Source organism: Orycteropus afer, unplaced genomic scaffold, assembly GCF_000298275.1.
Source record: "Orycteropus afer afer isolate SDZICR_OR568_19922 unplaced genomic scaffold, OryAfe1.0 scaffold00030, whole genome shotgun sequence".
Lineage (NCBI taxonomy): Eukaryota > Metazoa > Chordata > Mammalia > Tubulidentata > Orycteropodidae > Orycteropus > Orycteropus afer.
In genome coordinates, this window is record NW_006921617.1 from 13,266,294 (window position 1) to 13,291,651 (window position 25,358).

Genomic DNA, 25,358 nt, shown 5'->3' on the forward strand with positions numbered 1-25,358 from the left:
CTTTGCCTGGTTTTGGTATCAAGGTTATGCTTGCTTCATAAAATGAGTTGGGGAGGATTCCATCCTTCTCTATGTTTTGGAACAGTTTGAGTAGGATTGGTATCAGTTCTTCTCTGAATGTTTTGTAGAATTCTCCGGTGAAACGTCTGGGCCAGGACTTTCTTTAGTTGGTAATTTTTTGATGACCTTTTCAATTTCTTCTTTTGTGATGGGCCTGTTCAACTTTTGAGGAAATGCTTTTGAAATATTATAATAAACAAGCACATTTTGTTTAAAGACAATGACTGCAATCCCCACAGTATAGCTGGTCTCTTCCCACTTCCTCCCTATAGTTACCTTTTCCCTGTGTCCTTCTTTCTTATGCATTCTGTGCCCCCTGTGCTGTCTCCTTGTGCAAATACTGCTCTTCTGTTCTTCCGTGATTGATCATTCTAAGAAATGTATCTACTTGGTGTAAATGTTTGTTTACCCTGTGTGCTTATGTATTATTTGGCTGGAAGCCACAGAAGTGAGTTCAGTTTCAGGCCTGAAGGGTAACTCGGGGCCATAGTCTTGGGGGTTTTACCAGGCTCTGTCAGGCCAGTAAGCAAGTGAAAACTGAGCTGTTGCTGTTAGGTTCTCTTGAGTTGATTTGGACTCATAGTGACCCTGTGTATAACAGAAATACTGCCCAGCCCTGTGTGGTTCCCAGTCATTGCTGTGTTTGAGCCCGCTGTTGCAGCGACTGTTTCAGTCCATCTTGTAGAGAATTTTCCACTTTTTCACTGACCCTCTACATTGCCAAGCATGAATATCCTTCTTCAGGTACTGATCTCTCCTGATAATATGTCTAAAGTATGTGAGATGAAATCTTGCCATTCTCCCTTTCAAGGAGCGTTCCTACTGTACTTCTTCCAAGACAGATTTGTTTGTTTTTCTAGTAGTCCGTGTTTATTCTTTAGTCTTCACCAACACCATAATTTGAAAGCATCATTTCTTCTGCAGTCTTCCTTATTCATTATCTAGCTCTCACATGCATATGAGGCTATTGAAAATATCATGGTTTGGGTCAGGCATAATTTAATCTTCAAAGTGACATCTTTGGTCTTCAACACTTTAAAGAGGTCTTTTGCAGCAGTTCTGCCCAGTGTAGTACATAGTTTGATTTCTTGATTGCTGCTTCCATGGGTATTGATTGTGAATCCAAATAAAATGAAATCCTTGACAGCTTCCATCTTTTCTCCCATTTATGATAGTGTTGCTTATTGGTGCAATTGAGAGGATTTTTGTTTTATGTCCAGATGTAATCCATATTGTAGGCTGTAATCTTTTTTTGTTTCTTGTTTTATTTATTTATTTTTTTCATTTGGGTGAAAGTCTACAGAGCAAATTCATTTTCCATACAGCAATTCTTACACATTTTGCTTCATGACATTGACTGCAATTCTCCACAGTATAACAGCTCTCTTCCTACTTCCTCCCCATAGTTACCTCTTCCCTGTGTCCTTCCCTCCCATGCATTCCTGCCCTGCCCCTAGCTGTCTTCCTGTTTTCCCATGATTGATCCCTCCAGGGAGTGTATCTACTTGATGTAAATTTTCACCCCTTATGCCTGTCATTTGGCTGGAAGCTACAGGAGTTCAGTTCCATACCTGAAGGGGCCATAGTCTCAGGGGGTCTTACCAAACTCTATTAGACAAGCAAACCAGGTCTTTTTCTTATGATACTCAGTTTTGTTCCACATTGTTCTACCATTCTATTCAGGATCTCCTCCTGCACTGATCTCCCTCTCAGTGGTTGACAGTGGTAGCTGGGCACCATCTAGATCTTCCAATCTCATGGTCATATAGGCTGAGGATCACATGGTGCACCAGTCCTTTGGACTAATTGTTTCCACGCATCTTGGCTTTTCTTCATTCTTCTTTGCTCTGGATGAGGAGAAACCCATGGTTGCATCTAGATGGCTGCTTCCAAGCTTTTAAGACCCCAGTTGCTACTCACCAAAATAGGATGTAGAACAATGTTTTTGTGTGGTGTGTTATACCATTTGAGCTTGATGTCCCCTGCAACCAATGGTCCAGAGCCTGCAGGTCCAACTACACACTCCTTCTGGGTAGCTGGCTCTAGTCAAGAAGCCACCATAACCTTTCCCCTTGTCAGCTCTACTATACACCCAGGCATTCTTAAAGCACATACAATACACATGTAGAAACATTATGTGCTGACCCTGTGCATGGTCGGGGCACACTCCCTCCTGCAGAGACATACCTGGTTATTCAGCCTGTCCACCATCTATCCACCCATAGATCAATGCTTGCCATCACTGATGATACAGTACTGTACATTCAAAAGGGTTCATCTTTGTTGTCTATACCTTCTGTGTACCTCTCTGTGTCTTCCTCTTCCTCAGTGCCACCGTGTTATCACTTACTTTTGGTACATCACCCTTCCCTTCACCCAAATCAATACTTGTCTCTACCTATCTAGCAGTGTTTCCTCCCCTCCCCTCCCCTCCTTGGTAACCAATAAAGAAAGCTTCCTTCCATATATAAACCTTTCCTTGACACTGTTTATGATGGTGAACTAATATAGTATTTGTCTTTCTGTGATTGACTTATTTCACTCAGCATAATGTCCTCCAAGTTCATCCATGTTATGTGGTGTTTTGCAGATTCTTGGTTATTCTTTAGGGTTGCATAGTATTCCATTGTGTGTATGTACCATAGTTTGGTTATCCGTTCCTCAGTTGATGGACACCCCTAGGTTGTTTCCATCTTTTGGCTATTGTAAACAGTGCTGCGATGAACATGGGTTGTGCATATGTCTGTTCTTGTCATGGCTCTCACTTCTTTAGGATATATACCTAGTAATGGAATAGCTGAGTCAAATGGTATTTCTAGTTCCAACTTTTGGAGGAATCGCCATACTGCTTTCCACAGTGGTTGTACCATTTTACATTCCCACCAGCAGTGTATGAGAGTCCCAATCTCTCCACATCCTCACCAGCATTTGTTATTTTCTGTCTTGTTGACCTTTAGCATCTCTTGATGGTTGGTCTGGTTTTAACAAATGCCCTTAATTTCTTCTTATTTGCATATGCCCTAATTTCACTATCATGTTTGAGGGACAGTTTTGTTGGGTATATAATTCTTGGTGGGAAATTCCACCCCCCCCCAAGATTTTTTATATACCATCCCATTACCTTCTCACCTGCATGGTTTCTCTGGAGAAATCGGAGCTTAGTCTTGGTTGCCCTTTCTAGGTAACTTTTCATTTTTCCCATGCTGCTTTCAGGATTCTTTGTCTTTGGTTTTGGTGAGTTTCGTTATGATACATCTTGGTGATTTTCTTTTGAGGTCTATCTGAAGGCTGTAATCTTTGATCTTCATCAACTAGGTCTTCAAGCCTTCTTCACTTTCAGCAAGCAGTGTTTTTTCATCTGCATATTACAGGTTGTTGGTGAGTGTTCCTTCAATCTTGATGCTGTGTTCTTCATATAGTCCAGCTTCTTGGATTATTTGTTCATTATGCAGATTGAATAAATATACAGCCCTGATGCACACCTTTACTGATTTTAAACCATACAGTGTCCTCTTGTTCTGTTTGAACTACTGCCTTCCGGTCTATGTATAGATTCCTTATGAGTATTAAGTGTTCTTGAATATTGCAAACATTCTGAACCACCACATAGACTAACACACACTGTATATCACTCTTTTTGATTTGAGCAGCATTACCATTTTGTTGAATTACTTCAGATTTTTTAAAATACTTAATGTTTTATGTTTGCATATAAATGCTAACATTTTATACCTGTATGTTTTTGCAGCTTCGTTTTGTGCAGTCAGCAGTATATTTAGTATTTATTGATATATTTTGATACCTGTGTGTATTTTGATACCTGTGAAGAAATCACCATAATTTACTTATCTTTTCCTCTATAATGTATGTTTTATTGTTAGCCACCTATTTTATATGAGGAAAGTAAGCTTAAAGATTTCAGTAACTAGGTTGAGTGACTAGCTAATAAGTGATGAAGTCAGGATATAAACAGATACTATCTGGCTTCAGAGCCCAGCCAGATTTATACATATGGGGGAGGTAGGAGAATGTAGAGGACAAACCTTATATCATTGAAAACTTTCCCTGTGGCCACCTGTAACTTCGCTCTTTTGATTATATGATGTCCATCTCAGAAGTACTGTGAAATAATGATGGTTGACAAGGATAAACATCTAATTTACTCTGAATTCTTTGGACTGAATTTAAATTATTCAGAGCTTATGAATATTAAAGCTTAATTATTTTATGATTTGTTTTTTAAGTCAGTAATCTGCTGACTACCTTCCTATTTATTAATGAGGATTAGAATAATTAGTAAGCATCTCATTGTTATTATTTTTCTCTTTTTTTCCTGCTTTGATTTTCAATGACAGAAAGTAATGCAAACACATCATTGTAACTATCACGATATAAGCCAACCACACTCACTGCCATCGAGTCAATTCTGACTCATAGTGACCCACTGTGGGTTTCTGAGGTGGTATTACTACAGGAGTAGATTGCCCAGTCTTGTGCAGAGTGGCTGGTGGGTTTGAACGGCCAATGCTTTAGGCACTATGCCACCAGAGCTGCTTTGTCACAACAGAGTGGGTTGTTGTTGTTGTTATGTGCTGTCAAGTCGGACCTGACTCATAGCGATCCCTCCTTGGGTTTCCGAGGCAGTATAACTATGGAAGTAGATTGCCCCCTCTTCCTTCTGAGGAGTGGCTGGTGGGTTTGATCTGCCAGCCTTCTGGTTAGCAGTCAAGTGCCTTAGGCACTACGCTACCAGAGCTCCCAGTAAAGTGGGTATATAAGGAAAAAGCTGATTCTTTCTCCTCTAATTTCCGTGATAGCAGCTGCTCATAGTTTGGAGGTAGTTTCTTTTGGCAGTTACTGAGTGACTACTATGGCAAAGCTCTGAATTAGGGCTCTTGGTTATACAGTAAGGTCCCTGTGTAGTGGAAATGTTTTGAGCTCAGGTTTGCTGAGTTTAGTGGCACTGCCACAGAAGAGAGACCTGGTGATCTCCTTTCCATAAAGATTACAGCCAAGAAAACCCTGTGGAGGTTTTCCTCTGAAACACGTGGGATTGCCATGAGTCAGAATCAAGTCAGTGGCAAAAGGTTTGGTTTTTTGGGGAAGGGCATACAAAGATAAATGCAATATGATCCTTGCTTTTAAGAGTTACAGATGAATTGTACCACAGATAACTAATTGAAAATAGGAAGTACTGAGGAGTTGAAAGAATTAAAGTAGACAAAGAAAAATTATTCTGAATTTTGGAAAGGATCTGGGCAAGACTGGAGAAGGCTTTGTGGAAGAGGTTCATATTTGAGTCATGAGTTGAATTTATGTGGCGAGAACTGTGTTCTAGATTAGGACTATCCAGTAGAAACACATGAGCCACATAAATCATTTAAAATTTTCTGGTAGTTACATTAAAAAAGCAAAAGAAAACATGTAAAGTTAATTTTAATATTTTTAAACCTGATGTATAAAAATATTATAGTTTCAATGTGTTCAATACAAAAATTATTCATGAGCTTTTTTTTTTTTTTTTTTTAAAACACTAAGTATTTGAAGTCTGGTGTGTGTTTTACACTTTAAATAACAGGTCTCAGTTTGTATTAACCGCATTTAAGTACTCAGTATATTGTCACATGTGGCAGTGGCTACCATATTTGGATGTTGCAGGTCTAGATAGATGAAACTGAGCAAAAGCATAGAGCCATGTGAATGTGGAATATATTTGTGAGAGTGGTAAAGTTTAGAATTTACCATGAAAAGGAATAATGGGAGCTGATGCTGAGAGGATAGCTTGTGGAGAGATATTTAACACATGTTTATGTGAATTATTTTGAATATGAAGTTTCTTAGTATGTTTAAATTTAATGAAAATGTATCAGAATAAGACCCAAGGGTTGACATAAAAAAACTAAATACTAACATTTTGAATTATATGTGTTTAGAATTTTAGTTTGTATTTGGAATCCAAGCTGGAAAATACTCCAGTGGAAAATGCCACTGCTGTTTCAGCTCTGCTTAATCAAGCAAAAATTGATGCAGAAGAGAGTAAATTTCCAGGTAATGCTTTAAAAATAGTATTTGAATTTTTGTTAAACAGGAAACTGTCTTCTACCACATAAGCCTGTTAATTCTTTTTACCATTGCTTGTTTTTTAAATGCCATTTTTTAAAAAATTTCTTCTGTTGATTGACTTGTTTAAAGTACCAAGTAAGGCCCCTTGTCTCCCTCTAAAAGTGTTTTTGTTTTTATTCTTTTATTTTCTTTGTGACTTAGTTTCCTAAGTCCCAAAAAAAAAACCCAAACTCACTTCCCTCCCTCAAGTCTGTTCAACTCATAGCAACCCCTCATTGGGTTTCCAAGGCGGTATCTCTATGGAAGTAGATTGCCCAATCTTCCTTCCGAGGAGTTGTGTTACTCAATGAGTTGCTTAAGTTACTTCTTAAGTATAAATGAAGCGGTATTACTTCTCAAGTATAAATGACTATTTGTGCTTTATCACTTCAGATTCTTATCTTTAACCCTCAGTTGTTCAACTTTTAATGATTCTCAGAATTTAATTCTTAAGGGTTTAAAAAGTGCTGCAGTGTCTATAAAAGCTATTCTTATAATCTAGTGATGTTTTCTTGACAAAATATTAACTGAACAGATGGATGGAGATTTACTTACCTGTGTCAGCTGAAGCACCATAGGGCTATAGAAAAAAGATAATTCCTATTGTTTCTGTCCACTAAAGGAAAGGTATATTTGGAACAAAATGTTCGTATAATTGCTGCCATTACGTATCGTTTTAACTTTTTCCCACAGTGGGAGAAGGGGAAGAAGTATCATATAAATATGAGAAATGCATTTATTCATTAGAAATGAATTGATAATTGCATTTATTGATGTGATTAAAACTTCAGAGGCTATGTTTTTTTAACAAGGAAATATATGTATTTCCATTTTGAGACTGCAGTGGGCATTTAAAGGATTTCTTTTATTGTTCAGTGCTAGTAATTGAGTGAAAGCAGAGATAAATTCCTGTTGATCTACCATTAGATCTCTTGGCTATTCTGTAGTCCATATATGGAACAGTCTTTCTGCCTCTTCTCTGAAGAGTAATCTCTAAGTAAGAAAGAGGTTTTCCCTTTATCAGATGGTCTTTATTAAAAATGAAGTATTTAGTGTATTGCTTTTTTTCTCCTTTCTGTATAATTGATTTTTGATCATTAGATGGAAAGCTAGTATAAAGTTTAATGCATACTCCATCTTACTGATTAATTTACAGGTTCAGTTGCCAAACAGCACAGTATACTCAATAACCAAACATCTAAAAACAGTGATAACAGGTAAGATGTTAAATATACAAGTAAATATGAGAACTTTTGGGTTTGTGGGATTTTCCCACCAAAAAACTGTGCTAGTAGGCCTCAGTTTTCCATGTAGAAAGTGATACAGTTTCTCATTTCATAACACTTTTTTCTGTGCCTATATATAGTATATTATACCTTTTGTTTTTCTTAATGTATCATGGGCATCTTCTCCACTTCCCATTCAGTTCTACCTCATTCTTTTAAATTCTGATTAGATTCTGTTATGTGAAAATCCTATGGTTTATTGAACTGTTTTCTACTTTGTGGCATTTGGTTGTTTCTAATTTCCACTAAAGACTAAAATAAAATCCTGCAATAAACACTTATCTGCCCACTTGTGTGACTTTATCTCTAGATAAACTCATCATGTAGGACTTATCCTGCATTGCCAAATTTCCCTCTAAAGTGATTGTGCCTATTTATACTTGAAGCAATAGTGTTTGAGAATCCTTATTTCCCCATACTGTTGGAAATACTGGGTATTACCAGTTTGCAAAAGTGTTTTTAAATGGTTTTATAGCTTTTTGTTCTGTCTTTAATGTCAGAGGTAAATTAAATCTCATTTATTTTGCCTTCGGTGTTACCAACAAACAGTATCTAGGACAAAGTGTAATGACTAAGATGGCTGAAACTGTAAAACTTAAAACTTGTTCAGATGATAGTAGGTAATGAAGTTTTGTTGTAAATGAGTAGTTTTCTTGATATTTTTTTAAAGGTTATTTTTCTCTTCTTGTAGAGTGAGGTTTGTCAGTATTACATAGAAAATATATTACTTTTGTTCCCTTCAGTGATTTGAGGTGACAGTTTTTTGTTTGTCTGTCTGTGTTTTTTAAGGGAGACATCACCAAATCATCCTTGGCCCAAGTGCAATTCTCATTTGGAGATAAAAATTCCAAAGGACTTAAAACTAAAAGAAGCAGAGAAAGTTGATGAAAAGCAGTTGATCATAGTAAGTATATAACATGACTTAGTTTTTTCTGAAGACTTATTTTAAGCATCCTATTTATACAAGTTCGTAAAGAATTAATTAATTCCATTTTTTTAAAGCTTTTTTATTACCATAAATCTTGGAAGTATTCTTGATATCATTACAGATATAATGCCCCCTTACTACTGAATTCATCCTGTAACAAATCATAAAAATTCAGTGTTCATACTTCTAGCTTCATTTATAACAGATGGTATTTCATTTTATATTTGCTACTTAGATAGATCATTTGATCACTACCTTCTTTCAGTAGTTGATTTAAGTACAGCTATGTGTCACTTAATGTCCATGATACATTCTGTGAAATAGGACGTTATATGGTTTGTATGCTGTGTGAGTACCATACTAAAACCTTTTGGAAGCCTGCTTCCGATTGTTCTTATTGTCACTGCTGCCACAGCTACTGCTAGAGCTGCTAGTGGAAGCCAGAGGAGTTGGTGCTAGTAGCAGCAATAGCAGCAGGAATTAAAATGGAATGAGAGGAAGCAAATGAAGAGAGAACTTAGGATGCCGAGCCCTGCTTGTTGTCTCACCCACCTGCTCTCTGTCCTCTGACTTACCTGCCTATATCCCACCTGTGGTCAAGTGCTGCAAGAGTCATGGTTTGGAGTTTAAAATAATTAGGAGGAAGTAATAAGCAAAAGGAGAGCTGCTTTCCTTTTTAAAAAAAAAACAGTGGGACCAAAGATACTTATGTGGATAGACATTTGTCTGAATGAATGTTAAGTAATGCATACCTATATTAAAATAAAGGAAGCTTAGTACATAAAAGGAGCTCTGGTAGCGTAGTGTCTAAGGCATTTGACTGCTAACCAGAAAGCTAGCGGTTCAAACCCACCAGTCACTTCTCGGAAGGAAGATTGGGCAATCTGCTTCCATTAGTGATACTGTCTCGGAAAGCCAAGAAGGGTCGCTATGAGTCAGGTCCAACTCGACGGCACATAACAGCAACAACAGTACATAAAATGATTGTAATTATACCTCATAAATTTAAAAATATGTTTTATAAGAAGATAAACCAGACTGTTAACCAAAAGGCCAGCAGATCAAACCCACCAGCCACTCGGAAGGAAGGTTGGGCAATCTGCTTCTATAGTGATACCGCCTTGGAAACCCAAGGAGGGGTCTCTAGAGTCGGGTCCAATTCCATAGCACATAACAACAACAACAACAAACCAGTAGTAAATTTGAAACAGAAAATAAATACAGTGTGGTGGGAAGTTAGAAAGAGGGAGATACTTTGAATGATTTTTAAAAATCTAATTTAAGTGAGTGTTCTTTTTAGGTGCCTTGGAGTTGGTTCCAACTCATAGTAACCCTGTGTGCATCAGAATGATGCAGCATCCTTACAGTCATTGCTGTATTTGAGCCCACTGCTGCACCCACTGTATCAGTCCATCGTGTTGAGGGTCTTCCTCTCTTTTGCTGACCCTTTGCTTTGCTAAGCATCATGTCCTACTCCAGGGACTGGTCCCTCCTGATAACATGTCTAAATACAGGAGACAAAGTGTCACCATCCTCACCTGTAAGGAGCTTTCTGGCTATACTTCTTCACTCAGATTTCTTCATTCTTCTGGCACTCCGTGGTATATTCGTTATTCTTTGCCAGCACCATAATTCAATGAGTGAGGATAACATAAAAAAATGAAGGGACCCAAAGTAAGAGGGACATTTAATGTTCTGGTCAGCATTATTAATAATGATTTTTGGTACTGGATGTTTGATTCTAATGTTTATATGAGAGAATACCTTCGGAAAAATTGTCTAGAAGTTCTTCAGAAGGAATATTGAATGGAAAACTTGTTTTATCTGGGTTAGTAAAATTCTTGTTGTGAAATCAGTATAATAATGACACAGGATTAGACAAATAGAACCTAGAGCTGCACTGTCCAATATTGTAGCTTCATGTGACTCTTGAGCACTTCAAATGTGGATCATCAAAATTGAGATATTTTATAAATGTGGGAAAAAAAAACAAACCCCACACATTTCAAAAACTAACCCCCTGCCCTTGAGTTGATTTTGACTTTGTAGGATAGAGTAAAACTACCCTATAGAGATTTCAAGGGTGTAAATCTTTACAGAAGCAGACTGCCTCATCTTTCTTCTGCAGGGCTGCTGGTAGGTTCAAACAGCCAACCTTTTGGTTAGCAACCCATTTTTTGCCCACAGTGCCACCAGAGCTCACTTTCAAAAGACTAGAACCCCAGAAAATGAAGAGTATCTCACTAATAAATCCAACCCATTGCCATCTAGTTGGTTCCAACTCACAGAGACCCTACAGCACAGAATTAGAAATGATCCATAGGGTTTCCAAGGCTGTAAATCTTTACAGAAGCACACTGCTTCATCTTTCTCTCATGGAGCAGCTGATGGGTTCAAATTGCTGACCTTTGGGTTAGCAGCTGAATGCTTAACCACCAGAACTCCTATCTCACTAGTAATTTTTTTTTTTTCATATTGATGACATGAAATGTTGTTGTTGTTGTTGTTATTTGCCGTCGAGTCGGCCCCGACTCATAGCGACCCCTCCTTGGGTTTCCGAGGCAGTATCACTACGGAAGTAGGATTGCCCAACCTTCCTTCCGAGGAGTGGCTGGTGGGTTTGAACCGCCAGCCTTCGGGTGAGCAGTCAAGTGCCTTAGGCACTACGCTACCAGAGCTCGATAATATGTGCTATATGTTGGGTTAAATTAAATATATCATTAAAATTAATTTCACCAGTTTCTTTTTGGTTTCTTTAACGTGACTGCTAGAAAATTTTAAATTAGATTTGTGGATTCTGTTTCTGTTGGACATGCTGGTCTAGGGATGATGATACCATCTATACTTTCTGAATGCTTTGAAAGCCTTCCACTTTTGTCAGCTCAGTTAATCCTTATAGAAAAATTGTGAAATGTGCTTCTGTTTTTTTCCCATTATCGTTGAGGAAATTGAAGCATAAATGCTTACTCAACTGCCTGAAATAAATTTTAGGTAACATTTAATCAGTATTTTTCATACTGTAGAATGAATTTCTCTTTAATTTATGCACATTTAGTTACTATTTAATTTCTTCTTGCCATTTGACACTAGTTCTAAGACATTAGATCTTATTCCTTTCAGTTGGTAGCTCAAATTGCATAATCATAGAGCAGAAAAAAGGATTATTTTTTTTTTTTTTTTTTTTTTTTAGTTTATTTTAAAAGTTCAGTCATATAGTAGAAATTTTCATGATATCAGTGAAGGACAAGAATAGAAAACAGTTTGTAAAATAGTTGTTACTCCATACCGGAAATGTGAATAGGAGTTAGTGTTTCTTGTTTATTTAATATAAAAATAATTGTAAAAATTGTACCTTTTATCAAGAGTTTCAGGTAACATCAAAATTTTCTTTTTAATGTCTGTAAACTGTGTAGAAGAAAATCATTAAACAGAACAGATTTTCAAGACAGTAAAAAAATGGAGTCCATATACTCATGGAAGATTTAGGAATTTTTATGACAGATTTTAAGCAAGTGACAATAGAGTATCTTGAGAAGAGGACAGATTTTTCCAAAACATCTGTTTTGTTAGAATTAGGTTCGTATGGAGTCCCTAGGTGCTGCAGATAGTATCAGGCTGCTAACGGAAAGGTTAAGATTGGAATCTACCCAAAGGCTCCTAGAAAGAAAGGCCTGGTGATCTGGTACTGGAAAATCAGGCATTGAAACCCTATGGGGCACAGTTCCGCTCTGATGCACAGGGGATTGCCATGAGTTGGAGTCGACTGGACGGCAACTGGCTTTTAGTTTTAGTTCTGCATGGTTAGATAGATTTGATCTCTTTTAACTTTATTTCTCTTAACATTTTGCTTTCGTTATTTTTAAATCTTTCATATTCTTTAAGATATACTTATGAACTTCTTAATTTTTACCAATAAACTGGAAGCTTTGAGTATGAAAAGATAGAGTCCATAAAACACTATTCCTTCATGACTATAAAAATCCACTGCCATCGAATCTATTCTGACTCTTGGCGACGTTATAGCTCTGGGATCTGAGGTGCTTTGGTGGCATAGTGGTTGAAGCATTTGCCTTCTAACCAGAATGTCAGTGGTTGGACTACACCAGCTGCTCTGCAGGAGAAAGATGAGAAAATCTGCTTCTGTAAAGATTCACAGTATTGGAAACCCTATGGAGCAGTTCTACAAGGGTTTCTGTGAGTTCTAGACTGTAGTAGCCTAATTTTGGAAAGTGTGAAATACATATTCTCATTTATGTATTCTTTGTTATTTGGGATTTCAGGACTAAGTTTGTAGTGTTTAGGATATTTCTCAATTCCTTTGAGTTATCATTGTATTCTGTGAAGTCAGGGATCATTTTATTAAAATGGGAATTTTAATTTTTTTTTTAATGGAGATGTTTCTTAATGAATAAAATTACGGATTTTGAAGGTTAATATCTTTATTTTTATAATTAATATTATTGAATGTTATTCATAGAGATTAAGTAGTTTCTCATGTTGTTCACATTATAGCCTTAGAGGCCAATGCTCTAGAATAATTTCTTTTTGGGGGGGGGAACTTTTTATTTTCATTTTTTAAAATAGGATGCAGGACAGAAAAGATTTGGAGCCATTTCCTGTAATGTCTGTGGAATGCTTTACACAGCCTCAAATCCAGAAGATGAAACACAGCACCTGCTCTTCCACAACCAGTTTATAAGTGCTGTGAAATATGTGGTAAGTAGAATTCATGCTTTCTAAAATGTAAACTCAGATAATTAAGGTTAGGATGTTAGTGAGATGAATTACCAAATTTAAATCATTGAAAAAGTTCTGTTTTTAGGAAGCAAAAAAGCTATGCAGTGTAAATACTGGTTTATTTAAAAAACAAAACCAAGCATAGAAGCCAGCTAGTTTATTCTGGCTGGTTTATATTGTGGGATTTTTTTTTTTTAATTATATTTTTTAAGTAATTACAGTACCTCTTCTAAGAAGTAGTACAATTCAGCTTGAGTATTTTTTATATCCTTTGTTTTTTAAAATAATTATTAAGTATTGATGAACCTCGTTAATACTCACATAGCTTGGCACAGCTTTGTATTTTGGGATTCCTAGTGATAGATATTTTACCAATTAGGTGGTTTTGGGATTTCCTTTACCTTCTCTATCATGAGAGTTTTTCTCTATAAAATTAAGGAGAAAATTCTAGACGGTTAAGAGCTCGGAATTTTGTTATACTAAAAAAAATCCCACAAAGTAAATATGTTTTAGTATAAATTATGTCTTAATATATGTGCATTTGAGGCATAATGGATATTATTTAATATTTGTTTCTGGAAATAGCAAAATTGTTAGCAATTTTGGACCATTTCAGATATCTTGTGAAAATAGTAATTTAATGTAATTGCTGTTTACTCGTATCTGAAATGGAATCTATTTTTTACTCTATACATGTTACCTTCAGTACTGTACACTCACATTGATAAGACCTCCAGGATATCTGAACTGAGATCACCCATTCATTCCATATAGACCTTTCTATATGCACCAGATGTTGAAGGGTTTTATTCGTGTCTCATTCATCCAGTTATTTTTACCGAAGATAAGTGGGATTTTCTTTTTTTTTTTTTTGGTTCCCTTCTATTTTCTGTTTCATCTGCCTTTTCCACATACACACTTTCTCTCACTCAATTAAATAAAGTATAAGTTGTATGGGCTTATAGACTATAGCTAAGTATTGCTTTATCATTTGAAATTTATATTTTTCCAGTTTAACTATATTAATATTCTTGCAACTTGAAAATAAAAATAGCTCTATTAGGTAGCTATATTATAGAATACTTATGAGGCAAAAATATTTTTACTTATTTTTTGGTACCCCAGTTGGGACAGGAAATTTTTATTTTATATACATGAACCTGGTAAAGGTTAGATCACATAAACCCTGCTCAATTTACATGATTTGATTCTTGCTATAATTTAGTGTCATAAGTTTTTTTTTAATAGGTTTAAAAAGCTTAATTCTTCACCCTAGGGAAAGTTCTTAATTTCTGAGAGGAGCAGTAAAGAAATCAATCAGGAACTATGTACTCTGCTCTTCATTGTAGCAAGGGAAGTTGATTTATAGAACAAGGCAAAGTCATCACCTTCTAAACAAATTCTGGCTCTCCTGCAAAACTGCAAAGCAATGTGATTTCTGCCCCAGCCACCCCTAATACTCCTTCCCCATTGATGGGACAGATCTAAGGGTTATTTTCATTTTTGAAATAACCTTAAGAGAAGGAATTGAGTTTAGCAGTTGGCCATCCTTTGCTACCATCACAGTCAATATTCTTATCTTTTGCTGTTTTCAATTGTAGGCATACATAGAATCTAAGGTAGATAATTCTCTGAAATGTAGCGTTCTGTTTTAGTGTTATAGAAAGAGGATAAAAGCATATCTTAAAGATGAAGAGTCCTGGTGGTACAAACAGGTAAACACTCATCAAAAGACTGGTGGTGTGAACATACCCAGCAGCTCCACGAGAGTCAAACCTGGCAGTCTGCTCCCATAAAGATTACAGTGAAAATCTTGTGGGGGCACTTCTGCTGTTACCTGTGTTAGAATCAGGTCTATGGGACCTACTATCTTAGAGATATTTTGCTATGATTATAGCTCTGGATTTTGACTTAGGACATTAAATGTTTATTCAGCACCTGGTATCATGCCTTATACAGGTATTAAGCACTTAAAGTGCCTGACAGACATCAAATTTTATTTTGTTTCAATTTTACATTCTGTGTATGTTTCTTGGAGAAAAGAACATAGAAAAGAAGTTATTTGGTGCTCTGGCTTTAGTTCATTTCAAATGGACAGTGTTCAGGAACTGGAAATAAAGATTTGTTCTATTTTAAGACAATTTAAAAAATAGGATAAGTTAGCAACAATGAATTTCACTTTTCAAATTTAATCAGACATTCTTTAGAAAATAAGTACCCTTTCCTTGGGGTAAACATTTCCCCTGGATGGGTTAATAATGACATGACAGTTAGAAATGGCTGAAGTCCTATTTTCAGTAAGTTAAAATAATATTTAAATTATATACTTAAAAGTACAAATCGATACAGAGTCTGTTCTTAAAATATTCTTTTTCTGTTTTTGATCTCTTTTATTTTCTTTGGCTGGGGAGAGCATGGTGGGTGCTCTCTTTCTCTGTTCCTTCATTTTATTTCATCTGCCTCATTGATGCAATTTAGGGAAATGTATTTCATTTGACTTTTTAGAAGCAATTTAGGAAGGAGCCTTGATGCCTCTGGGAGCCTGGACTCTAGGTTAGATCTAGGAATGGCTTCGGTTTTCCTTTATAACATAGGTACTGTTTCTTAAGCGTGTGAGGAGAAAGCAGGAAAAGTTCTTCTCTATTGTTGTTAGGTGCCATTGAGTTGATTTTTAATTCATAGTGACCCAGTATGGCAGAGTAAAACTGCCCCAAAGGGTTTTCTAAGCTGTAATCTTTGCCAGGGCAGATCACCAGGTCTTTTTTTCCCCACAGAGCCACTGGGTGGGTTGAACAGCCAACTTTTTGATTAGCAGCCAAGTTCGTAACCATTACACCACCAGGGCTCCTTATTTCTCTAATGGTATAGATTTAAGTTGAGCATTGAGCCATGTTACCAGGCTAGGAACTTATCAGGACCTCAGCTGTGTTTTGCTTGATGTTTTATTGATCATTTTTAATTTCTTTTTGCTTTCAGTAATGCAGAAAAATGACATTTGGGTCATTCTTTGCCCCCCCCCCCCAAAAAAAAAAAACTCTCATAATTTAACCCTTTTTTTCTTATATACTTTCATATTGCCTTTAAATTCGTTGACCTGTGAGAATGCTGTGTGGAGGGCACTACTCTCAGGGCTGTGTGATGTGCTCTTGCCTTCATGTTTAGGAGCAAATTCTGAAAGAAATAGAAGGTTAAACAACAAGGAATGTTTTAAGGAACTGCTAAAGCAATAAATCAATATTAGATATTCAAATAAATCATACATTGACATTGCAATTTAGGAGTGATAATTACTTTCTTAGAGTAGTAGTGGGCAGAAGAGAAATCTATTTTCATAGTAGGGGGAGAGTTAAGATTTGATTTTTCAAACTGGAGATAAGGGGTCATCGGGAGCTCTGGTAACGTAGTGCCTAAAGGCACTTGACTGCTAACCATGAAGTTTGGTGGTTCAAACCCATCAGCCACTCCTCGGAAGGAAGATGGGGCAATCTACTTCCGTAGTGATACTGCCTCGGAAACCCAAGGAGGGGTCGCTATGAGTTGGGTCCGACTCGACAGCATACTACAACAGCAACAACAACAAGAAGCCATCTGTGATTTATAGCATAATATAATTAAAGCATGTAAAAGCTTGACGTCTTTGGAGGAATAATGAGTAGATCTTTTTAAGTCAGATTTTTGTAGATTTTAAGCTAAAAAATGGATCAGATTATGGAATATTTTAAATGCCATTTGGACTTCATTCTTTCTGTTCTTTTATGTGTTGGATTTTGAGCAGAGTATATGGCATAGTGAAATTAAAATAATGAAATAATATTTCAGTGGAGCATAGGAAGAGAAATAATTATTTCAATGGCATTTAGGGAGAGAGTAGTACTTGTGTGAGGTACATACAGTCTGGAATTACTCTGACATTGAATATGGGAAAATACTGATGGTGAGAGAAACTGTAAAGAAAGATTTCACAGATCTTTGATTGGCTACAGAGCTGTACTACCCAATATAGTAGCCACTAAATTACATGAAATTAAAAATGTTATTCCTGATCCTGGATAGAGAGGGAGAACAATGTAGAACAAAACTCAAAATCATTTGGGATTAAAAAAAGGGGGGGGGGCACCAGGTTTGCTGGTCTGATAGAGCCTCGTGGAACCACTGAGACTATGGTCCCTAGCTGCCCTTCAGGTCAGAATTGAACCCACACCTGTGGCTTCCAGCCAAACAAAAGACAGGCATATGAGTTGAACATGTACCTGAGGTAGATACACTCCTTGGAGAGAACAATCATGGGACAAAGAAGGGCTGTTTATGTACAGGGAGACAGTTCAGGGGGCAGGAGTGCGTGGAGGGATGGACACAGGGAAGAGGTAATTAACTATCAGGAGGAAGTGGGAGGGGAGCTGTTGCGTTCGGATAAATTGTAGTGAATGTCATGAGACAATGTGTGTGAACTGCTATATGGAAAGTGAATTTTTGCTCCGTAAACTTTCACCCAAATCACAACTAAAAAAAAAGAAAATGCTATTCCTCAGTCACACTAGCCAGTAGTCAATAGCCATATCTTGCTCATAGTTACTGTATTAGACAATATAGAAATAGAACATTTGTATTGCAGAGGAGAGTTCTGATGGACAGTACTGCTATAGAAAGCCAAGGAGAGAAGTCACAAATAACTCTAAATTTCTAATTTATGGAAATCATGCTTAAACTTAACTTATATCAAAATGGAGTGTACATGAGTTTACTTCTATATTATTTTTTCTTAAATTTTATTTTTTTGTTCTTGAGAAATGTACACAGTGAAACATATACCGTTTCAACCCTTTCTGCATGTACAGTTCAATGACATTACATTCTTTGAATTGTGCAGCCATTTTCACCCCCCTCTTCTGAATTCTTCCTACCCAATTCACTTAATCTCACTGCTCCCCAGGTTTCCTATCCAGTCTTTTGATTGTTGTCATTTTGAAACTGTATAGATATTTTTAAAAGTACAATCCTTAAAGCAGACATTCTTTACTAGTTAGCTAAATTATTTGGTTTTAAGAAGACTTCAGGGGATATTTTTGCTTTAAATTTTAAAGATTATCTCAGAGCAATAATTTTACAGATTCATCCAGTCCCCCTGGCTCCAGAAAGTCTGGAGTCCAGGATATCTGCATTTCCACCCCTTTTAATCAAGATTCTCCTATAGAATCTGTAATCAAAACGTTCAATAGTATTTGCCAGACACCGCCCAGTTCTTGTGGTCTCATGGCAAAAGAGGCAGTTATTCATGAAGGCATTCCATATTTTCCTATTACTGACTCTCCTTCTTTGTTGCTCCAGGAGAATAAAGATCAACTGTTGTGCTTTGGATGGCCCCTTGCAAGTTTTTAAGACTTGGTCCACTATGGAACAAAGTGGGAGGTAGAACAGAAATACTAAACAATGAACTGGGATGTCCCATGAAACCATAAGCCTGGCCTATAAACCAGGAACCCAAATCCCATGAGATTTTTGGTTGTACATAAGCAGCCTCAGCAGCTACTCTCTCTCTTTTTTTTTGGTCATTATTGAAAACATATCTGTCACAGAACTTTTGTACCTTCAACTCTTTACAAATGTCAAGTTTATCTACAGCAGCCCTACCTGTAGCCCATGTGATTTTTCCCTTTTTCCACTCTCCCACCCCTGGTAACCCCTAAAAAACCTTGGTCTGTATATATTTTGTATAGTTTTTCTTTATATCTTTTGAAGATGATTAGGAAAAAGAGGAGGAGAATAAGTGTGAGATAGAAGTAAAATAAATAGCAGAACAGGAATATAGATTTTCAAGCCTTGACTGAATCTGAGGCAAAGAAGCCAGCTATTAAAATTGTATTCTGGAAGCATTAGGCAATAGGAAGCTGGTAGATTTATAGCAGGAGCTCAGAGCCTGGTCAGTTATGTCTGAGTTTTGTTAACTTACTGTGGATAAGTCTAAGGCTATAATACCCTGTGTTGAAGGTTGAAAAATACTTTTTAAAAACAGACAGCAATTTGTTAAATGAAAATGCATAAAAACAAACCAAACTCACTGCTGTCGAGTTGCATCTGACCCATAGTGACCCCACCTTGGGTTTCCGAGACGATATCACTACAGAAGTAGATTGCCCAACCTTCCTTCGGAGGAGTGGCTGGTGGATTTGAACCACCAGCCTTCTAGTTAGCAGTTAGATGCCTTAGGCACTATGCCACCAGAGCTCCTGTCTCAAGCATAGTGGAGGAAAAATGCCTTTAATACGATTATTATATGCAAGAAATTTTTAAAGCATTCACAGAATCTAGAGAGGGAGATGCTGCATCTAATATTAAATAAAATTTCTTTAATCTGTTCTTTCTTTGGTTTTTCCTGTTCCAGAAATGGTACCACCATTTACTCAGTGGCAATCTGAAAACTTGGAAATAATCCTCCAGTCTTCTTTTTAGTGCACGCCTTATATTCAATCCATTAGTAAATTTTACCTTTAAAATAGATTCAAATATTCCCACTTAGTTTTTTCTGCTATTATTCTAAACCAAGTCAGTATTGTTTCTTGCTTGAACTGCTTGTACAGTGATTTCCTAACTGGTCTCCCTGTTCCCAGTCAGTTCTCCATTGTGTCTGGAGTAATCTTTAAAAAACTTAAATTGGATTATATCATTCTCCTACTTAAAATTCTCTGTTCCATTCTCATTATATATAGTATAAAATCCAAGCTAATTAACTATGGCATCGAAGTCTAACCTCCTAACACGATTTTCCTTACTTAAAATATTCCATTCAAGTGGCTTTTCTTTTCTGTTCCTAAAACACTACAAGCTCATAGATTAAATTGGAAGATCTCTCTGGGCTTTGGCAACTTCAGTATTTGTTGATTCTAGTTCATTCGGAATTGATAATGTAATTAAGTATCTTTTAGGGTGTATATGGAGGTCTGGTGACGCAATAGCTAAACTTACCGGCTGCTAACCAAGAGGTCAGTATTTTGAACCCACCAGCCATTCTGTGGGAGAAAGATAAGGCTTATACCCTTGAAAGCCTAATGAGGATCACTATGAGTCAAAATTAACCTGGTGTCAGTGGGTTTGGTTTCTCCTTTGATACTATTTATGATATAAAAACTAATTTTGCTACTTTTGGCACTTTCTCAAATCAAGTAATTTTAATATGAAGTATAAAGCAGTTACATTGTAAAACAGATGTAAGTAAAGTAAACAGTATGAATTAGAGCAAAGCAGGTATAGTCATCCCTCGGTATCTGTGGGGCATTGGTTCCAGGATCCTCAATGTTCCCTTATATAAAATGGCGCAGTCTACTTCTGTAAAGATTTTCAGCCTTGGCATCCTATGGGGCAGTTCTACTCTGTCCTGTAGGGTCCTGTGAGTTGGGATAGACTTGATGGCAGTGGGTTAGGGGATATAGAACTGAGTGTGTATATTTACAAGTCAATCAAAATAAAACGTTTAGTAATGCATTTTAAAATATGTAAAGCAGTCCAAATTTGAATTCATTGTGACAGCTAGAGGTATATTAACTAGGTTTGCACACAGAATTATATACCTGACTGTATTATAAGTGCTTAAACTGGTTCTTCACATAGAAAAATAGTCAAAGTAATTTAACTCTTTTTCTGACTGTGATATAAGAAATTATAGATTGTCTTATTCCAGTGATTTTTCTTTTGTTTGTATTTAATGATTTTTATAAGATATATTTTCTTTTATATATGAAGATAATACTTGTAATCCTTTTTATCATAGTATATACATTTTTTAGAGTTTCAGTTTATCAGCTGGAATCTTTTCACAGTTTCTCCATCTTTTTTCTTTAAAATCTTTAACATTTATAATACCAATTTTAAAGTTCTCTACTAATGCAAATATCTGAGTCATTCTGGGTCTGTTTCTATTGACATATTTTCTCTTGATCTTAGATCATCATTTTCTCTTTGTTTGCATTATCTCCCCATATTGTACATCGGACATTGTGTATAAAGGAATAACAAAGAGTAAAGTAGATAATATTTTCCCTCCACAAGAGCTCTCCTTTTCAGTAAGGCAACCATGGTAAAGGGCTGAGCTTTTGTGTCTAATTAGTAATTGAACTGAGTCAAAGGTGGGTTGGTTAGTTAGTTTTCAGTTCACTTTTGCTTTCTAACACCTCAAAACACAGATCTCTCTACTTTCAAGTCCATCTCAGCAGCTGTCTTATGCGAGCTAATTGGTGGAGAATTATTCAGTGTTTAGAACTCCTAAGAATTTCAGTCTACCATGTCAGCCTACTTATTATGGCTGTCAGAAGTTTGATTGGTTTCTTCTTGTCCCAACAAAGTACCTCTACTTGTGGCATGCATGCTTCTTCCCCTATCCTCTCAGCCTTGGTAAATGTCCTTGGGATAAAAATGACTACTGATCTCTACTCTCCTAGGAAGGGCTTCTTGGCAATCAGTTTGTTCAGACTTTTTTGTGTCCACAGCTCTTTAATGCTTTTAAAGAAAATCATGCTTTTTTTGTTTATCTGATGTCCTGTTATAACAGGAACAGTGATCTTTTGTGACTTTTTTTCATCTTAGCTGTGAATATGACACCGAAATACGTATTTTTGGTAGGACATTCATCAGTGGATATATGTATTTTTGGGTATAAGGGAGTTTGGATCATGAATTCTTTTTAAAATCATGAGTAATACTAATGAGGTCAGTAGGTATACTCACTAAGTTCCAGATCAAGAAAAATGAAACTCACTGTCATTAGATCGATTCCAACTCATAGCTACTCCCATTGGGTTTTCAAAGCTGTAAATTTTTATGGCGGCAGACTGCCTCATCTTTTTTTTCTGTGGAACAGTTGCTGGATTCAAACCACTGACCTTTTGGTTAGCAGCCAAATGTCTTTACTGCTATACCATCAGAGCTCCTAAATCCCAACCCAACCCAAACCAGATCCACTGCCATCGAGTCAATTCCAACTCATAGCGACCCCCATTAGTTTTCCAAGGTGGTAAATCTTTACAGAGGTAGATTGCCCAGTCTTGCTTCCATGGAGTGGCTGGTGGGTTTGAACCACCAACCTTCTGGTTAACAGATGCCTTAGGCACTGTGCTACCAGAGTGCCTTCCTAAGTCCCAGGTGACCTTAAAATAAGATTTACATCAAATACAAATAATAATTATATAGTTAGAAATAGTTGCTACAAGTGGGAAGATACTAAACTAAATTAGCTCTGGTAGCATAGTGCCTAAGGCACTTGACTGCTAACCAGAAGGCTGGCTCTTCAAACCCACAAGCCACTCCTCGGAAGGAAGGTTGGGCAATCTACTTCCATAGTGATACTGCCTCGGAAACCCAAGGAGGGGTCACTATGAGTCGGGGCCAACTCGACGGCACATAACAACAACAAATAGAGAAATGGGAGCTCTGGTGGTGTAGTGCCTAAGGCACTTGACTGCTAACCAGAAGGCTAGTGGTTCAAACCCACTAGCCATTCCTTGGAAGGAAGATGGGGCAATCTACTTCCCGTAGTGATACTGCCTTGGAAACCCAAGGAGGGGTCGCTATGAGTTGGGGCCAACTGGATGGCACATAACAACAACAAATAGAGAAATAGGAACCCTGGTGGTGCAGTCTTTAAGCACTCAACAGCAAACTAAAAGGTTGGCAGTTTGAACCTACCAGGTGCTCCCTAGGAGAAAGATGTCTGCAGCAGAGTATCTCTGCCTGTGACATACATGCTTCTTTAAGAAGCTCATGCTCCCATCCTTGGTAAGTCCTAGAGATAAAAATGACTGCTTGTTTCTGTGAAGATTGGAAGCCTTGGTAACTCAATGAGGCATTTCTACACTGTCCTACAAAGGGTTTGCTGTGGGTCAGAATAGACTTGATAGCAGTGCGTGGGTAATAGATGAATTATTTTATTTGAGGGTGATAGAAGAGAAAAAAATCTCATAATTCTTCTGGTTTGATTTGCGGGTCTGGCCCAAGTATATCTTAAGAGAAATGTTATTTTTGTGTGTGTGATTTGGGTGAAAGTCTACAGAACAAACCCACACTCCACACAGCAGCCCACATACACCCCATCTCAGGACACTGATCACAATTTACCACAATGCAGCAGTTCCCCTCCCACTCCCTCCCCATAGTCAACCTCCTCCCCTGGTCCTTCCCTTCATATACTCCAGCCCAGTACCCCCACCACACACATACACTGTGCATACACAGCCCCTCCATTCTCCCATGACTGCTCTCTCCAAGGAGTGCATCACCTAGTTCACCTCATGCAGATGTTCACCTCATATGCATGTTTTGCACCTGGCTGGAAGCCATAGCAGCGGGTTCAACTCCAGACCCAAAGGGCAGCCAGGGGCCACAGTCCCAGTGGTTCCATCAGGCTCCATCAGACCAGCAAACCTGGTCCCCCTTCCTTTTTTTTTTCCAAATGATTTTTAGTTTTGTTCCACATTGTTCTCCCACTCCATCCAGGATCTCCTACATAGATCCCCTTCCAAGTGGCAGACAGAGGAAATGTTATTCTTTTAGTAGTAATTTTTGATATTGTGATTAAAGTATAACTTCTCTTAACTGATACAAATGGGAGAATCAGTGCAAAAGACGTAAATAAATATATTTAAATAGTATGGAAAATGTTAAAGTAGTAATACTTACAGGTTAGTATATGAACAGAGAGCAAGGACAGTCAAAGATTGGAGAAGACAGGTTAATGTCTGAATAGAGTCAGAAAGGACAAGTAGGAGTTCTTTGAGCCTGGAAGATTTAGAGCAATGGTTTACCAAGTCAAGGAAACAACAATATGTGAAAAGATGGGGAAAATATATTTCATTATGGCTTGTGACCGTGTGATGTATTGAAAAAGCTGCAAACGATGAAGTTGGAAGAGATAGGTGAGGAGGGCGGATCATGAATGACTTTGTAAGGCGTGAAGGTATTGAACATTAAAAGACCTGCAAGTAAATGCCTAGTTACCATAATAATGATAATGGGAGCTGTTATTTATCAACTCTTTTTTGTTACTATGCAAGGCACTGTGCTCAGCATTTTGGAGGGTTTTCTCATTTAGATTCCCACTAATTTAGTGTTTTTTTTTCCCCCCCTTATTTATTTATTTATTTATCTATTGTGATTTGGGTGAAAATTTACAGAGCAAATTCACTTTCCATACAGCAGTTCACATACACTTAGTCTCATGACAGTGACTACAATTTACCACAACGCAACAGCTCCCCTCCCACTTCCTCCCGATAGTTACCTCTTCCCTGTGTCCATCCCTCCGTGCACTAATTTAGTTTGGTAATTGTTTTTTATATCCAGGTGAGGAAACTGAGGTTTAAAAAGGTTATGTAGTTTGGCTTTTTTCAGACACTTTTTAAAAGTTCAGTATGCCCCCACTTGACTAGAAAAACATATATCAGTATTGTCATTAATGCAAGATTATTTTCACTAAGAAATGTCCATATACCTATTTAAAACCAGCTGCTTGGGACAGTTAAGAGTATTTATTTTCATTGGACCATTTTATTACAGTAGAGAAAGCAGGAAATACAAGTAAGTTAAAAGGAAAAAAATTGTATCACTATGATGTCATCACTCAGATAACCTCTGTTTGTATTTTGGTGTATATCCTTGCTCTTTTTAAAAATATGTGTAAATAAACATTTGCAATTAAAATCTATTTCAACAAAGTATTTCATGAATCCATAATTTAATGCCTCATGAAGCTTTTCTGCACTTTATATGCTTTCTATCTTGGGTACTCCTCGAGTAGAGCATTGTAACTAAATTTTGAATAATTTTAATTTACTTTCATTTCTGAAGACTAATAATTTTTAAAAGGTAATGTTTAGAATATATTTCAACATAATTGTTAGAATTGCTTTTGGACTAAGTTACCTGTTTTTCAAATTCCTCTTGTAATTATTTTCAAGTAAATTTTTTATTGGAATATAACGTGTAAAGAAAAGTGTGCAAATAATGATGTGAATAGCTGTGTGGTGAATATGCATAAAGTTAATGTACCCACTCACATAACAAGAAACAACATTCCTGGCTCCTCAAGCTCCATTGTTCTCCCTTTGCAGTCACGCCCTACCCCACTACCTCAAGTCTAAGTACTCCACTGACTAAGTTTTGCATTCATTTTTTTTTTTTTTTTCACTTCTAAATAAATATTTGAGTAAGTCTTGAGCCATGGCTGTAGTTTTGACTTGATGAGTGATTTGAATTTTCCAGTA

At 36.9% G+C, this 25,358-nt stretch overlaps 1 protein-coding gene across 1 annotated transcript in view; it reads left to right on the top strand.

The window, feature by feature from the left end:
- ESCO1 (establishment of sister chromatid cohesion N-acetyltransferase 1) overlaps window positions 1-25,358 on the top strand; it is a 48,726-nt gene that overhangs the window by 6,057 nt on the left and 17,311 nt on the right. Inside the window, exons 2-5 of the mRNA XM_007935597.2 lie at window positions 5,994-6,108; window positions 7,319-7,379; window positions 8,238-8,352; window positions 12,961-13,092. Of these exons, the coding sequence (XP_007933788.1) occupies window positions 5,994-6,108; window positions 7,319-7,379; window positions 8,238-8,352; window positions 12,961-13,092 (423 nt within the window). The remainder of the gene's footprint in view (window positions 1-5,993; window positions 6,109-7,318; window positions 7,380-8,237; window positions 8,353-12,960; window positions 13,093-25,358) is intronic.